The sequence below is a fragment of the Salvelinus namaycush genome, chromosome 16 (genome assembly GCF_016432855.1).
Source record: "Salvelinus namaycush isolate Seneca chromosome 16, SaNama_1.0, whole genome shotgun sequence".
Taxonomy (NCBI): domain Eukaryota; kingdom Metazoa; phylum Chordata; class Actinopteri; order Salmoniformes; family Salmonidae; genus Salvelinus; species Salvelinus namaycush.
Window position 1 is genome coordinate 15,097,929 of NC_052322.1, and position 15,865 is coordinate 15,113,793.

The following is a 15,865-nucleotide window of genomic DNA, read 5'->3' on the forward strand; positions in this document are numbered from 1 at the left end:
CACTCTAACCTGGTGGCCCCAGCGCGCACGACCCACGTGGAGTTCCAGGTCTCCGGCAGCCTCTGGAACTGCCGATCTGCGGCCAACAAGGCAGAGTTCATCTCAGCCTATGCTTCCCTCCAGTCCCTCGACTTCTTGGCACTGACGGAAACATGGATTACCACAGATAACACTGCTACTCCTACTGCTCTCTCCTCGTCTGCCCACGTGTTCTCGCACACCCCGAGAGCTTCTGGTCAGCGGGGTGGTGGCACTGGGATCCTCATCTCTCCCAAGTGGACATTCTCTCTTTCTCCCCTGACCCATCTGTCTATCGCCTCCTTTGAATTCCATGCTGTCACAGTTACCAGCCCTTTCAAGCTTAACATCCTTATCATTTATCGCCCTCCAGGTTCCCTTGGAGAGTTCATCAATGAGCTTGACGCCTTGATAAGTTCCTTTCCTGAGGATGGCTCACCTCTCACAGTTCTGGGTGACTTTAACCTCCCCACGTCTACCTTTGACTCATTCCTCTCTGCCTCCTTCTTTCCACTCCTCTCCTCTTTTGACCTCACCCTCTCACCTTCCCCCCCTACTCACAAGGCAGGCAATACGCTTGACCTCATCTTTACTAGATGCTGTTCTTCCACTAATCTCATTGCAACTCCCCTCCAAGTCTCCGACCACTACCTTGTATCCTTTTCCCTCTCGCTCTCATCCAACACTTCCCACACTGCCCCTACTCGGATGGTATCGCGCCGTCCCAACCTTCGCTCTCTCTCCCCCGCTACTCTCTCCTCTTCCATCCTATCATCTCTTCCCTCTGCTCAAACCTTCTCCAACCTATCTCCTGATTCTGCCTCCTCAACCCTCCTCTCCTCCCTTTCTGCATCCTTTGACTCTCTATGTCCCCTATCCTCCAGGCCGGCTCGGTCCTCCCCTCCTGCTCCGTGGCTCGATGACTCATTGCGAGCTCACAGAACAGGGCTCCGGGCAGCCGAGCGGAAATGGAGGAAAACTCGCCTCCCTGCGGACCTGGCATCCTTTCACTCCCTCCTCTCTACATTTTCCTCTTCTGTCTCTGCTGCTAAAGCCACTTTCTACCACTCTAAATTCCAAGCATCTGCCTCTAACCCTAGGAAGCTCTTTGCCACCTTCTCCTCCCTCCTGAATCCTCCTCCCCCTCCCCCCCCCTCCTCCCTCTCTGCGGATGACTTCGTCAACCATTTTGAAAAGAAGGTCGACGACATCCGATCCTCGTTTGCTAAGTCAAACGACACCGCTGGTTCTGCTCACACTGCCCTACCCTGTGCTTTGACCTCTTTCTCCCCTCTCTCTCCAGATGAAATCTCGCGTCTTGTGACGGCCGGCCGCCCAACAACCTGCCCGCTTGACCCTATCCCCTCCTCTCTTCTCCAGACCATTTCCGGAGACCTTCTCCCTTACCTCACCTCGCTCATCAACTCATCCTTGACCGCTGGCTACGTCCCTTCCGTCTTCAAGAGAGCGAGAGTTGCACCCCTTCTGAAAAAACCTACACTCGATCCCTCCGATGTCAACAACTACAGACCAGTATCCCTTCTTTCTTTTCTCTCCAAAACTCTTGAACGTGCCGTCCTTGGCCAGCTCTCCTGCTATCTCTCTCAGAATGACCTTCTTGATCCAAATCAGTCAGGTTTCAAGACTAGTCATTCAACTGAGACTGCTCTTCTCTGTGTCACGGAGGCGCTCCGCACTGCTAAAGCTAACTCTCTCTCCTCTGCTCCCATCCTTCTAGACCTATCGGCTGCCTTTGATACTGTGAACCATCAGATCCTCCTCTCCACCCTCTCCGAGTTGGGCATCTCCGGCGCGGCCCACGCTTGGATTGCGTCCTACCTGACAGGTCGCTCCTACCAGGTGGCGTGGCGAGAATCTGTCTCCGCACCACGTGCTTTCACCACTGGTGTCCCCCAGGGCTCTGTTCTAGGCCCTCTCCTATTCTCGCTATACACCAAGTCACTTGGCTCTGTCATATCCTCACATGGTCTCTCCTATCATTGCTATGCAGACGACACACAATTAATCTTCTCCTTTCCCCCTTCTGATAACCAGGTGGCGAATCGCATCTCTGCATGTCTGGCAGACATATCAGTGTGGATGACGGATCACCACCTCAAGCTGAACCTCGGCAAGACGGAGCTGCTCTTCCTCCCGGGGAAGGACTGCCCGTTCCATGATCTCACCATCACGGTTGACAACTCCATTGTGTCCTCCTCCCAGAGCGCTAAGAACCTTGGCGTGATCCTGGACAACACCCTGTCGTTCTCAACTAACATCAAGGCGGTGACCCGTTCCTGTAGGTTCATGCTCTACAACATTCGCAGAGTACGACCCTGCCTCACACAGGAAGCGGCGCAGGTCCTAATCCAGGCACTTGTCATCTCCCGTCTGGATTACTGCAACTCGCTGTTGGCTGGGCTCCCTGCCTGTGCCATTAAACCCCTACAACTCATCCAGAACGCCGCAGCCCGTCTGGTGTTCAACCTTCCCAAGTTCTCTCACGTCACCCCGCTCCTCCGCTCTCTCCACTGGCTTCCAGTTGAAGCTCGCATCCGCTACAAGACCATGGTGCTTGCCTACGGAGCTGTGAGGGGAACGGCACCTCCGTACCTTCAGGCTCTGATCAGGCCCTACACCCAAACAAGGGCACTGCGTTCATCCACCTCTGGCCTGCTCGCCTCCCTATCTCTGAGGAAGTACAGTTCCCGCTCAGCCCAGTCAAAACTGTTCGCTGCTCTGGCACCCCAATGGTGGAACAAACTCCCTCACGACGCCAGGTCAGCCGAGTCAATCACCACCTTCCGGAGACACCTGAAACCCCACCTCTTTAAGGAATACCTAGGATAGGATAAAGTAATCCTTCTAACCCCCCCCCCCCCTTAAAAGATTTAGATGCACTATTGTAAAGTGGTTGTTCCACTGGATATCATAAGGTGAATGCACCAATTTGTAAGTCGCTCTGGATAAGAGCGTCTGCTAAATGACTTAAATGTAAATGTAAATGTAATGTGTGTCCACGGTTGTGTTTGGTAACATTAATATGTTGCAAAAGGTTTAGACAGTCCAGCAAGTTGAGGAAATCAGCAGCAATACATCCCTTTGGTGAGTCAATATGGATGTTAAAGTCACCCAAAATCACACTGGAGAAGGTGGTTCATACAGAGGTTAATATTTCAGAAAACTTAGGCATAAAAGAGGTGCTTGTCTTGGGGGGAGGGTTAACAAGGATAACAGGGAGAGGATTTGGTTGTTTAAATTTAAAAAGCAAGGCACCCAAAAGACTGAAAATCAGCAACAGTCAATAGGTTTAAAATAAAGCAGTCTCTGTATAAAACAGCAAGGCCTCCATTACGTCTGATGGAGGCCTTGTGTGCCTTTTCAATGTATTTATATCCAGGCAGAGCTGCCTCATTTAGTTGGTAAAAGTCCTCCTCTTGCGTCAGTGAAGCAGGTCATGTAAAATTCATTGTCTAAGATGAACTCATACAAAAGAGGAGAATTGTTTGTTAAAGACTAGACATAGTAGAGTGCAAAACACTGGAAACAGTTTCATTACATGTTGGTTGATCAACTGCGCTCTGTATGGACTGTATAGACTTGGAGTGGGTGACGTCATTTGCCTGAGGGTCAGCCTGCAGAAATGGCTGTCCATTACCATCCAACTCCGGTGCTGTATTGCTCTCAATATGAATGTGCACAATATACTTTAGTTTGTTAATTAGTCTCCTACCACCTAGTCGTCTGCATGTTTTCCCATAAGAGCCTGTATTGAAAGAGGCTGTTCTTAAACTCCTTACACAGGGATGTTTTAATCTGTGCAAAACTTCAGGAGGAATCCTTCTGTGTGTAGTGAATGAAGGTTGCTGCCATTTCTGAATATTTTGGTCCAGTAGATGGTAGTTGAGGATCTAGGAAGATCTAGCTAGGCTGGTATTTGAATCTAAACTATTTGCTAGTTGATTGAAAAGGTTGGAGAAGTAGCTAAATATGTTAACTAATATAACATTGATGATTAAAAAAAAACTGTTTTACTTGATTCCTGTGTTCTATACTTGATAAGCTATCAAATAAAACTAAAAGGTTGATAAAAACAATGTGCATTAAAAAAAAAACTCTTAAAACTAATAATTATGGATAATTTTGCAGGAATAGACTACCAAGGCAGTCTCTAGGCGCCATGAAATCCCATATTTGTCATCTTGTTTATCAGTGCCCAAATCTGCAATTTTCAACCCGTATATGTATACGAGCGTAAAGGACTAATGAAAATAACTCCAAAATATATGTTTTATCATTTATTTCCCTGAGCCTCCTTTGGCCCTTGAAATGCTCAGTCTGATCATATTGGCTGTAGGAAACTAATTTGAAGAGATTTAGATATACAGCCCTGATTGGCTGATCGGATGTTCTAGAGCCCACCCCCTTACCGAGATGAACAGTTGGAAAAAAATAAAGGGGCTGCTTTTTCCACTGGGAACCGGTACGTTCGCTAGGACCTTATGGTTTCCTCTCGCATAAAGGTGGTGGAATTATGAGGGAATTAAGTCAAGGTCAGAACACGGTGTATCTGTAGACACACCACCGCCACACCTTTATCTTCACCCCCAAACGAATAGCAGGTGAATAGCATGCTATTCTCATGCTTAAGTTCAAGGTCTGAATACGAGTAGAGAAAAGTGCATAGAAAGGGAATCACATTTCATTTACGCACGCTGAACTCGAGTCAGAATTGCCCCGTATAGCCTATCTGTACCATCTTTTCATAGGACAACCCTGTTTTTACTGAGTTGGCATATTGATTTACAGAACTGTACCTTTTCAGTGTTTTGTAAAAAAAAAAAATAGCAAAGCATAAGAATTGAGCACATGAATACGACAACTTGGCCGTCTACCTCGTCATGAGACAGTTTCCATCAGTGACATACATGGTAGGCCCAACCTCATCCCCAGACTATGTCGCACAGCTTGGGGAGGAACCCGTTTTTTTGCCGAGACAGTAAAATGATGCATTAGCCTAACACTTTGATGAACTGCATTATGGGCCAGGTGGTCCCAGCTCAGTTTGTGCTCTTGCCAACTCTGTTGCTGTCATCTTGTTTTGTTCAAATACCAGAGCATGACTACATCAATATTACTATGCTTCGGTCAGTAGGACGTTCATTGTTTTTGGGGCGGGTGAGTCAAATGTTCAGATCATGTGCTAGAAATTAGTTAGTGGTGTACCGAGTATCCCCTAAAATGTTTTCAATGATTTCAATCACTGTGTATCATAACAGACCTCATGACATTAATTAATATGAACAGAAGGGACACTGAAACTACGGTAACACTATACTTGACACCCAGTACGGTCAAAACCATGTCATAACAGCTGACATAACTTGTCATACATAACCTGTCATAATATGGTAATAACACTATGACCCATATACATGGATCGTACAGACAGTGGCAAGTCAAATTCAAGGCCTTAAGTACTTTTTCCAGCACTAATATTTGCTGTATTCTATAACAATTTGAAGAGAAACAAGTTATTAATGTGTTTGATACAATTAAAGATTCTCTCATTTACATTTTAGGGGACCCCACATGGGTTCCAGACCCCAAGTTCGGGAACAACTGTACTACTAACCTCTCTCCCTGCTTGCTTCAATGTTTCCACTCTCTGTGTATCTCCTTTATTGAAGCCTGAAGGCCAAACGGAACGCGAACAAGCGTGTACACGCTGGAATTAGAATGCACGGTAGTAAAGTACAGAACACAGACGTGCCGCGAGCGTCAACGTCATCAAAAGTGTCATGTTCTTCAAACTAGAAAGCAAGTAAATTTCTCTGTCTCTCCAAAGCAATGCTCATTCGCGGTTCATTTGATTTGGCCTTCACTCACCACTCTGTCTCACTACTCACTGTAAAGGAAAAAGTATTTTGTTATGAGAACTTACAGTAGTCCATGTTTTGATTATAGCTAGCTTCATTTCTGTCGACTGCTCCTGTTGAGATCAGGCTCCGTTCAACGTTAGCTTCTAACTTAATCCGTCTAACCAGATAGTTATAGCTAGCTACCTGGCTATCAGCCAGAGCCCTTGAGCTACCTAGCTAGTTAACTAGACATCTGACTGAAATATCAGTGACTATTTACCAGTTGTACACTAAGTCTTCGAAAGCCAGGTTTTTTTTGTTTGGTGGCAGGAGTCAAGGGGTGTTTAAAAAAAATCCCACTGTGAGCGGCGTCTCTGCCACTGTAGGTCTGGGCTGAGTTTCCCGTTGGACAGAGTGGAGAGTGAATGTGCCGCTAACAAGGCAAAGGTGGGGGAGCAGGAGGACATAACGAGCACACATGAATCATTCATGATTCCACTTGTTCGCAAATGTAAGCGCAATTAGAACTCATATCAAGAAGCCTTTGAGTATTGATCAACGCTGGGAACGCAATAATATGCGGGTAAACGATAATTAACTCAATAAAAAAAGGTGAGTAAACGCTATTTCACAAATAGGTACATGAACAGCGTTTACCCTCTACATCCCTGGATGGGTCTGGCAAAACCATTCATAAACATCAATATCCTACCAGGCAGGCTTGAATCTACATTTGCCCGGCATTTTAGCTATCGATGTGATGTTTGGCAGCGCCTAATCAGTCAGTTATGTACCTGCCTGGCTGAGTGGCAGTGTGGGTGGAATGAGCAGGATTGCCTGGCAACCAGTGCGCGAAACACATGAGGAAATAAAATTCGGTAGTCTGCCTGGAAATTAATTTGCAAGACCAATACATTTTTCTAATCTTTTTCATATTAACATATTTGATCATTTATCTGTACTTTTTAAATACCAACTTGCCAAAACATCAGATTTTCAAGGTATTCGAGTACTTGAATTTCAGAGTGTCAAATTCAAATATTTTAAGCACCTTGTGCCAACCCTGCATATATTTACACCTGTTGTGACGTACATTGCATTCTTTTATGTGGCTGGTTATGACACCTATATAAGAGTGTCAACAACCACATTCATTAAAATTCAGTTTTTTCCCCTGCCAATAAGTTTCCTTTTGCTTGTTTTTTTCCTTAATCATATTTTAAATAACTTGAAGAAAATACACTTCATGACACTGTCATGAAGCATTATGACCATCCTGTGTCACTTCACTTGGACTAAGAAAATACACTATGACCATCATCATAATATAAGCCAGATAGGCCTCACATATATGCCCTTATATCAGTCATCAGTCAAAAAGAGGGTGTCTTGTCCCGCTCCTGAAACACACTAAGACAGTCGTGAATAGGACACGACAAAGCCTATTCCCCTCAGGAGACTGAAAAGATTTGGCATGGGTCCTCAGATCCTCAAAAGGTTCTACAGCTGCACCATCGAGAGCATCCTGACTAGTTGCATCACTGCCTGGTATGGCAACTGCTCGGCCTCCGACCGCAAGGCACTACAGCGGGGAGTGCGAGCGGCCCAGTAAATCACCAGGGCCAAGCTTCCTGCCATCCAGGACCTCTATACCAGGCAGTGTCAGAGGAAGGCCTGAAAAAATTGACAAAGACTCCAGCCACCCTAGTCATAGACTGTTCTCTCTGCTACCACATGGGAAGCGATACCGGAGCGCCAAGTCTAGATCCAAGAGGCTTCTAAACAGCTTCTACCCCCAAGCCATAAGACTCCTGAACATCTAGTCAAATGGCTCCCCAGACTATTTGCCCCCCCCACACACACACCACTGCCACTGTCAATGCGTGGCGGCAGGTAGCCTAGTAGTTGGACTAGTAACCGAAGGGTTGCAAGATCGAATCCCCAAGCTGACAAGGTAAAAATCTGTCGTTCTGCCCTTGAACAAGGCAGTTAACCCACTGTTCAGAGGCCGTCATTGAAAATAAGAATTTGCCTAGTTAAATAAAGGTTAAAAAAAATAAAAATAAAATATGCATAAGACACCATACTCGTGGTCTGCGGTTGTGGGGCCGGTTGAACGTACTGCCAAATTTGGAGGCAGCTTATGGTAGAGAAATGAACATTCAATTCTCTGGCAACAGTTCTAGTGGACATTCCTGCAGTCAGCATGCCAATTGCAGGCTCCCTCAAAACTTGAGACATCTGTGCGTTACAGGGAAGACATCCTCCTCCCTCATGTGGTACCCTTCCTGCAGGCTCATCCTGACATGACCCTCCAGCATGACAATGCCACCAGCCATACTGGTTGTTCTGTGTGTGATTTCCTGCAAGACAGGAATGTCAGTGTTCTGCCATGGCCAGCAAAGAGCCCGGATCTCAATCCCATTGAGCATGTCTGGGACCTGTTGGATCGGAGGGTGACATGCTGACCAGACCGGACACGTCGCGTGCGCGAGCGTCGCAAAATAAATTTAGAAATCCATGTTATTCAATTATTGCACCCACACTGCTCGCGAGCGTCTACGACGCCAAGGGCTAAAATAGAACTCATTCCTATTTCTGACGCAGATCGCGCTGCAAGTCCTGCCTCTCCCATCTCCTCATTGGTTTATAGAAGCAGGTACCCACGTGCCATCTCCTCATTGGTTATACCCACGTGGGTGATCGAAAGACGAACTGTTTTGCCAGTTGTCTAGGTAATACAATGACAGTTTAGATACGATCACCATATAATTTAAACGATGAAAAAGCCTGGAAGGAGGAGAGATGACTAGAAACGATTCGGTTGGCCGTTTTATGTGTGGATTAATTGTCGGAGTAGAGGTCCTTGTGCATTTCAGGTAAAATAACAACTCAATGTTTATATCCCAGGACAAATTAGCTAGCAACAGCAAGCTAGCTAAATAGGACAAATTAACATTAGCTAGCAAGTGCAAGCTAACTAGCTATACATGTTTAATGCTTTTCGACCTGTCCCCAAATTAATGTCATTGGTTCAGAGTTTGTTTTGATATTTTAACCTGCGTGTCGTGATCGCGTTTGGTGTGGGGGGGCAAAATACATTGCATCTGCGCACGCGCGCAGCCGGTTTGGGTTCCGTGTGAGGGCTAGGGCCATTCCCCCCAGAAATGTCAGGGAACTTGCAGGTGCCTTGGTGGAAGAGTGGGGTAACATCTCACAGCAAGAACTGGCACATCTGGTGCAGTCCATGAGGAGATGCACTGCAGTACTTAATGCAACTGTTGTCCACACCAGATACTGACTGTTACTTTGATTTTGACCCCCCCCCCTCCTTTGTTCAGGGACACATTATTCAATTTCCGTTAGTCACATGTCTGTGGAACTTGTTCAGTTTGTCTCAGTTGTTGAATCTTGTTATGATCATACAAATATTTACACATGTTAAGTTTGCTGAAAATAAACGCAGTTGACAGTGAGAGGACGTTTCTTTTTTTGGTGAGTTTATATGTTGAGTACAGAGATGAGGTAGCCATTAAAAAATAATGTTAAACACTACTAAGTTGCATGAATCAATGCAACTTGTGACTTGTTAAGCAAATTTGAACTTATTTAGGCTTGCCATAACAAAGGGGTTGAAATACTTATGACTTTTCATTTTGAATTAATACATAATTCCACTTGGACATTATGGAGTATTGGTGTGTAGGCCAGTGAAAAAAATCTCAATTGAATCCATTTTAAATTCAGGCTGTAACACAACAAAATGTCGAAGAAGTCAAGGGGTGTGAATACTTTCTGAAGGAACTGTAAATGTGTAGCCTAATACATGGGCATGGGTAGAGTTGTACTCTTCAACCAGTTTACAACCAGAATTGATTGCAATCTCGTTGTGATGACATTTCAAACTTGTGGATCTGCTGGGAACCCTCTTGCCACTCATAACAGGCTCACCTGAGTGTGTCTCCATTCTTCAGCATTCTTTTGTAGCGCTCCTGAAAGCGTACAGCACGCACGTCTCTGATCCTCCTCCGCCAGTTCAGGAACCTGTAGTGTAGGTTGATGTCATCCATCTTGACTTGAGGTCAGGATTGGCTAAATCCAGTGAGTTCGGGTAGGGCTAGCGTAAAAACCAGCACACTCAGTAGCTTTCCAGAAGACGGGTTGGTTACCCCTGTATTTGAGGGAGGGGTGACAGGGTGAGTCAAATTCTCTACTTGGAAGCTAATTGGTAGAAACCTAGGTGAGCAAGGTGCAAATTACAGGGTAGCCAGGAGGGGCTCAGATCCCCTGAATGAGACGTTAGCTCCCCTAAACGCAACAAAAGTCAAACTTTGGGGTGTCTCTAAATAATGCTAATTTAACCATTCTCCTATTTGTTTACAATGTAGTGGTAAATATGTTGTACAGTGGTAATTATGAAAATAAATGTGATCACCCCCACCTCTCTGTCATGGTTTAAACCATTTATTTCTATGTGACGGCGCTGTCCGCTTAGTAGGGCTGAATTTCGGCCTCAGCTGAGCTGCTTTATGTATAGATTTTAATTTGTACATCTTCATTTTTTCCATTTGTTTGCCATGCGTCCTTGATTTTTTTTGTTGTTGCCTTTATTCCAATGCATTAGATTTATCTGTTGATTTATCATTGTTTGCTTTTGTCAGTCAGCTGTTTAGAGCGCTCATTGCTTGCCAGAAGAAGAAGTAGATCATTTATTTAGCTTTATTATATTTGTTTTCTTTCCTGGATCAGCTGATGGTTGAAAAATATCACTAGACAACTAGATGCCAATTTGCATCCAATCCATACAACAAGAAGACTATACGTTAATGACAGTAGGCCTATATAGTGACTCTTTCGGTTAGAAGAGGTTTTAACGTTCGGTTAGAAGCATTCGATTTTGAAATGGCATAGGCTTACCTTATTTTGGATTTGTGTTCCCATGAGAACTGTTTTCACAGCAAAACTTAGAGCATTTTCTGAGATCTACAAGATCCATGATTCGTACAGGGTTGAAGTTCAATGATCTAATTAAATTGTTAAATGCTTAGTATTGACAAATAACACTGTCATAAATGTTATTAATGTAATAAAAGAAAGGTAGTGTTTTGTGTCACACGATCTGTGAAGACAAAGCATTAACATGAATTATGGGCAACTCATGAACTAGAGTGTAAAACATGTTCTGATTCAACATGTTTTATATTGAATGTAGGGTCCCTGTTCTGTGTGTAAAATTGCCACGGCTGAGAGGGTAGACTACCGGCAGTGGTGTAAGCTCTATTTATCACTCCTTCAATCGCCTCCAACTGCTCTTAAATGCTAGTAAAACGAAATACATGCTCTTCAACCGATCGCTGCCCGCACCCGCTCGCCCGACGAGCATCACTACTCTGGACGGTTCTGATTTGGAATATGTTGGCAACTATAAATATCTAGGTTTCTGGCTAGACTGTAAACTCTCCTTCCAGACTCATATTAAGCATCTCCAATCCAAAGTTAAATCTATAATCGGCTTCCTATTTCACAACAAAGCCTCCTTCACTCATGCTGCCAAACTTACCTTCGTAAAACTGACTATCCTACCGATCCTTCATTTCGGCGATGTCATTTACAAATTAGCCTCCAACACTCTACTCAGCAAATTAGATGCAGTCTATCACAGTGCCATCCGTTTTGTCACCAAAGCCCCATATACTACCCACCACTGCGACCTGTATGCTCTCGTTGGCTGGTCCTCGCTGCATATTCGTCGCCAAAACCACTGGCTCCAGGTCATCTATAAGTCTTTGCTAGGTATAGCTCCACCTTATCTTAGCTCACTGGTCACCATAGCAACACCCACCCGTAGCACACGCTCCAACAGGTATATCTCACTGGCCACCCCCAAAGCCAACACCTCCTTTGGCCTCCTTTCCTTCCAGTTCTCTGCTGCCAATGACTGGAACGAATTGCATAAATAGCTGAAGTTGGAGACATATATATCTCCCTCACTAACTTTAAGCGTCAGCGCTGCAGCTGTACACAGCCCATCCAACCAACTACCTACCTCATCCCCATATTTGTTTTTCTGCTCCTTTGCACCAGTATTTCTACTTGCACATCCTCATCTGCACATATATCACTCCAGTGTAAATTGCTAAATTGTAATTACTTCGCCACTATTGGCCTATTTATTGCCTTACCTCCTTACTTCATTTGCACACACTGTATACAGCTTTTTCTATTGTGTTATTGACTGTACATTTGTTTATCCCATGTGTAACTCTGTGTTGTTTTTGTCGCACTGCTTTGCTTTATCTTGGCCAGGTCGCAGTTGTAAATGAGAACTTGTTCTCAACTGGCCTACCTGGCTAAATAAAGGTGAAATATATATATATATATTTTTTTTTTAAGCATGGTGGAGGGTAAACTCAAGTAAATTATGTTGACACACCTTTGTCTGATAAATGCATTTAACTATAGGGAGTGTTACTTTTTATTTTTTTACTGTGACCAGCAATCAGAGTTTACCCACCACTTGTTTTAACACTAGATCACTGGCTAACGGTAGGCCTATTAGAAGTTCATGGTAATACACATTGTAGACTACTAGCCTACTAAATTGACCATATATGTGTTAGGGTGTCCATCCTGTTTTCCTGGTACAGTTTCAGCCCCATTTCATTCTCCCGACTTTTCAGGCTACAAAAAATGTACATTTGTCATACAATACGCATCATTTAATGTAGGCCTAATCAATGGCAATCACTGAATGACATTAGGCACACTGTGTTTTGTAACAGATGTCTATTTCCATTCATCAAATGGCGCGAGTATAGGCTACATGCAGTTTGGATGCTGTAATTATTTTGGAGTGGACTAACATGCACTTCTTTAAAATGGTTTGTTTGACAATCAGAATAAAATATAATGACTTGTGTTCATGCTAAGCGCGTGCACTCTATAGAGAATGTCATGGTATAATTCGCACCGAGTTTGGGAAACCCTTAGCTATTGAATACTCTAGCAAGCATTCTGCCTTCTCCCTAGTTTTCAGGCATTAGCGTCGCCCACGACAAGCTCATGTGAACTACAATCTCGACGCTTTGTTCAACTTTTAGGAACGTCAATAATCATCCCTTGCGATATGGCTTTCGAAACATATGGCCCTTATCTTTCATCAGCGAGAAAGAATCCTTTAAATAAAATAGGCACTTACTCTAGTAGTTTTGCACAGGTCCATACAGCTATGGGTGCCTCCATCCAACGAAACTAAACTTCCCAAGTCAAACTTGCACACGGGTGTTTGGAGCCTACTAGATAGCTAATTAGCATAGGTGGTCGCCTCATGTTTTCCGTAAACAAGCGCAACATGGAGATATGGCTGTGTGGGAACACTAACCCCATAGATGTGTATATCAATTTAACCTAAGCTATTTAGCTAGTGGCGCCTAACGTTACCGGTATTGGCAAAACAATTTGAGCAACGCTTCAGTAGCTAACGTTACCTACGTAGCATACTAGCTAGCTAGCTCACATCGGACAAATAGATTCCCTAGCTAATAACGTTACTAGCTTGTGAATTCACTTGCTAGAGCCGTGGCTACACAGCATACCACTATTCTTGTGAATTGCTTACCATTTGTCCAGTATGTGTTTAAATAATTAATTCAAAGGCACTTGTGTTCATTTGGTAAGACTCCAAAACGTTACAGTAGAAAAACTTTGTAAATGTATGGCGCTTCCAACTGACATCAGACACCGGTAACTTCAGTGAGCCAATCAAAGCTAGCCATGAGAAAGACTGACAAGCTGTGAAACCAATTCCATATCAGAATCATAAAATCATATTTTGTGATATCGAATAGGTCTGTCTGTGTACAGAGACGTGTTTCCAGAGGCAGTGGTGCTCCCTGATAAAAGGAACCAATGAGATATTGTAAATAGTTTTTCCCACAATATGAATTGTCCTGGACACAGTATGTCAAGTATGTCACTATCTGAGCTAGTGACAACTTGTGCCCTTGCTTTACCCTATGGGAAAACTGTTTGCTACCATAGGTATTGGACACAAATGGAGTTTCCCAGATACTGTAGCATAAGGTGGTTAAAAGGTGTGGAGGGCAAGCAGTCATTGTAGTCTATATTTTGTGAGAAGAGGAGAGGAGGAAATAATAGGAGTAGCCTATAATAGGAGTAGCCTACATCTGACTCAATAGAGACCTGAGAGAGGTGGGGGTAGAAGGTGGGAGGAAAAATGAGTAATCCAGGGAGTGTGGAAAAAAAGAGCCCCCATTGGTCTGGCGTGTCTCTTGGAACGTTCTCCTGACCGAACATGTGGAAACAGACTAGCTAGGGCTGTAGCTGCTGTAGCTAGCATTGATGGGAACACAAGACGGCAGGTGATTTCTGTTCTTAGTGCCAAGATTAATCATTCCTAATAATAACACCAGGCGGCTGAAAACCAAGAAGGTTTTCACCAAGTGGGGTTCCGGAACTATTGCGATATAGTCTAGTTTGTGTGTTTCAGAATATCTATGGGTTCCGGAGCTTTGGGAAGTAGTGACCTGCCGCTGTGTTCTAGATAGAATTTTGCCCAAAGATACAGCAGGTGGTCCAGCAGGTTGGTCAAGAGCCAATCATCTATATATGTGCCCTTATTTTAGTGGTGCTTTGCCATTACAATTTCAATGTTGTTAGATCAACATCTTTTTAATTCCTGTTTAATGCTCTCTGAAATGCTAATTTGTCTTTTGATATCGTTGTGTTGATGTTGCCTCATGACAACAGTTTATTGTCCTTACAGGAACCTCCTTCATGGTAGTGACCTCAGACAAACTATAGCACCCAACACTATGAGATAGATGGCCTAGATAAGAGTGGATTTCTAACCTATGGGGCTCTAACACTTAGAAATAGAATTAGCCATTGTAATTCTATTGATTCATTAGAGTCATTCTAATTCTAATGGGTCAATCTAAATCTCTGCTCTATGATCCTCCAGCTAAGGCTGGCTTATCAAATTAACTGTAATCTACATTATAGCCCCATATCTATTGTTATTCTATGCCTACTGTAATCACAACTCTAAAAACACATAGATCATATTTTTTACTACATGCAATGGAACTGTAAGTGGTATGAAGAGGTTTGAGGCTCAGGATGGGTGAGAGTGAGTGATCTCTGGAAGATGGCGCCCGTGAAGCAAATCTTGAACGGTTGAGTGCATAGATGGATTGCATTATTAGTAGCTGCATGCCTGGCACAGCCTTTCCCTCTTACAGTCAGTATGTACATTCCAGCTAAAGCAAGTCCTCCTTAATTATCCAGTGGATGCCTCTTCCAATACAAACAACGGCAGCATGGGCAAGAAAATCAGAATCTACCATCTACTGTCCCCTCAAGACTGAATAACTTCTTTATATGATTTAGTCCACACATAGTCTTGAGTTTGTAAAAAGACTGCTGAGAAATAAAGACAACTTTTTCTGAAACTTCACTAAACTACATTCTATGAAACGGTTATAATGTGTTAAATACCCAGTCCTGCCATTATCAAGATCTGTCATCCCTGGTCTCAATTCACGTTCACTATAGTTTGGCAGGAGGCGGGATAATCCCCCTAGTGGAACGATACCAATTCATCCAACATTGTTTGATCTGGAAAAGATCCAGCAAACTCCAATGGGTTATAGTTATGCACATGTATTACACAAAGTGGTACATGATACGCCAGTTTCTGAAACATTGTGTTTTTCATGGCAATCAGTTTACATTAAAACACTTCTACTTCTGGAAGCCTTTCTTAACTAACATTTGGCACACATCTGTGTCGATCATGATTACATTGTACTTAGGTGGTAAAATAAGGTATTTTTTTTGGTTATTTTAACTTTCACCTTTCTTCTGTACATGGACAGTTCAATATCTATTTAATTATCTGCAATTGGATCAGTGGTTGTAGTTTTCATTGATTTATCAGTTACTTTTTCATGTAGTACCTCTTT

General features: G+C 43.7%; 1 protein-coding gene across 2 annotated transcripts in view; it reads right to left on the minus strand.

Annotated features, from left to right (window-relative positions):
- Positions 1 to 13,602, minus strand: part of spryd3 (SPRY domain containing 3) — an 82,705-nt gene extending 69,103 nt beyond the window's left edge. For both annotated transcript variants that reach the window (XM_039010560.1, XM_039010559.1), the window contains exons 1-2: positions 13,498 to 13,602; positions 9,831 to 10,050 (exon numbers count right to left, since the gene is read on the minus strand). In XM_039010560.1, coding sequence (XP_038866488.1) covers positions 9,831 to 9,949 — 119 coding nt within the window. In that variant the 5' untranslated portion in view covers positions 9,950 to 10,050; positions 13,498 to 13,602. The remainder of the gene's footprint in view (positions 1 to 9,830; positions 10,051 to 13,497) is intronic.
- Between the last annotated feature and the right edge of the window lie 2,263 nt (positions 13,603 to 15,865).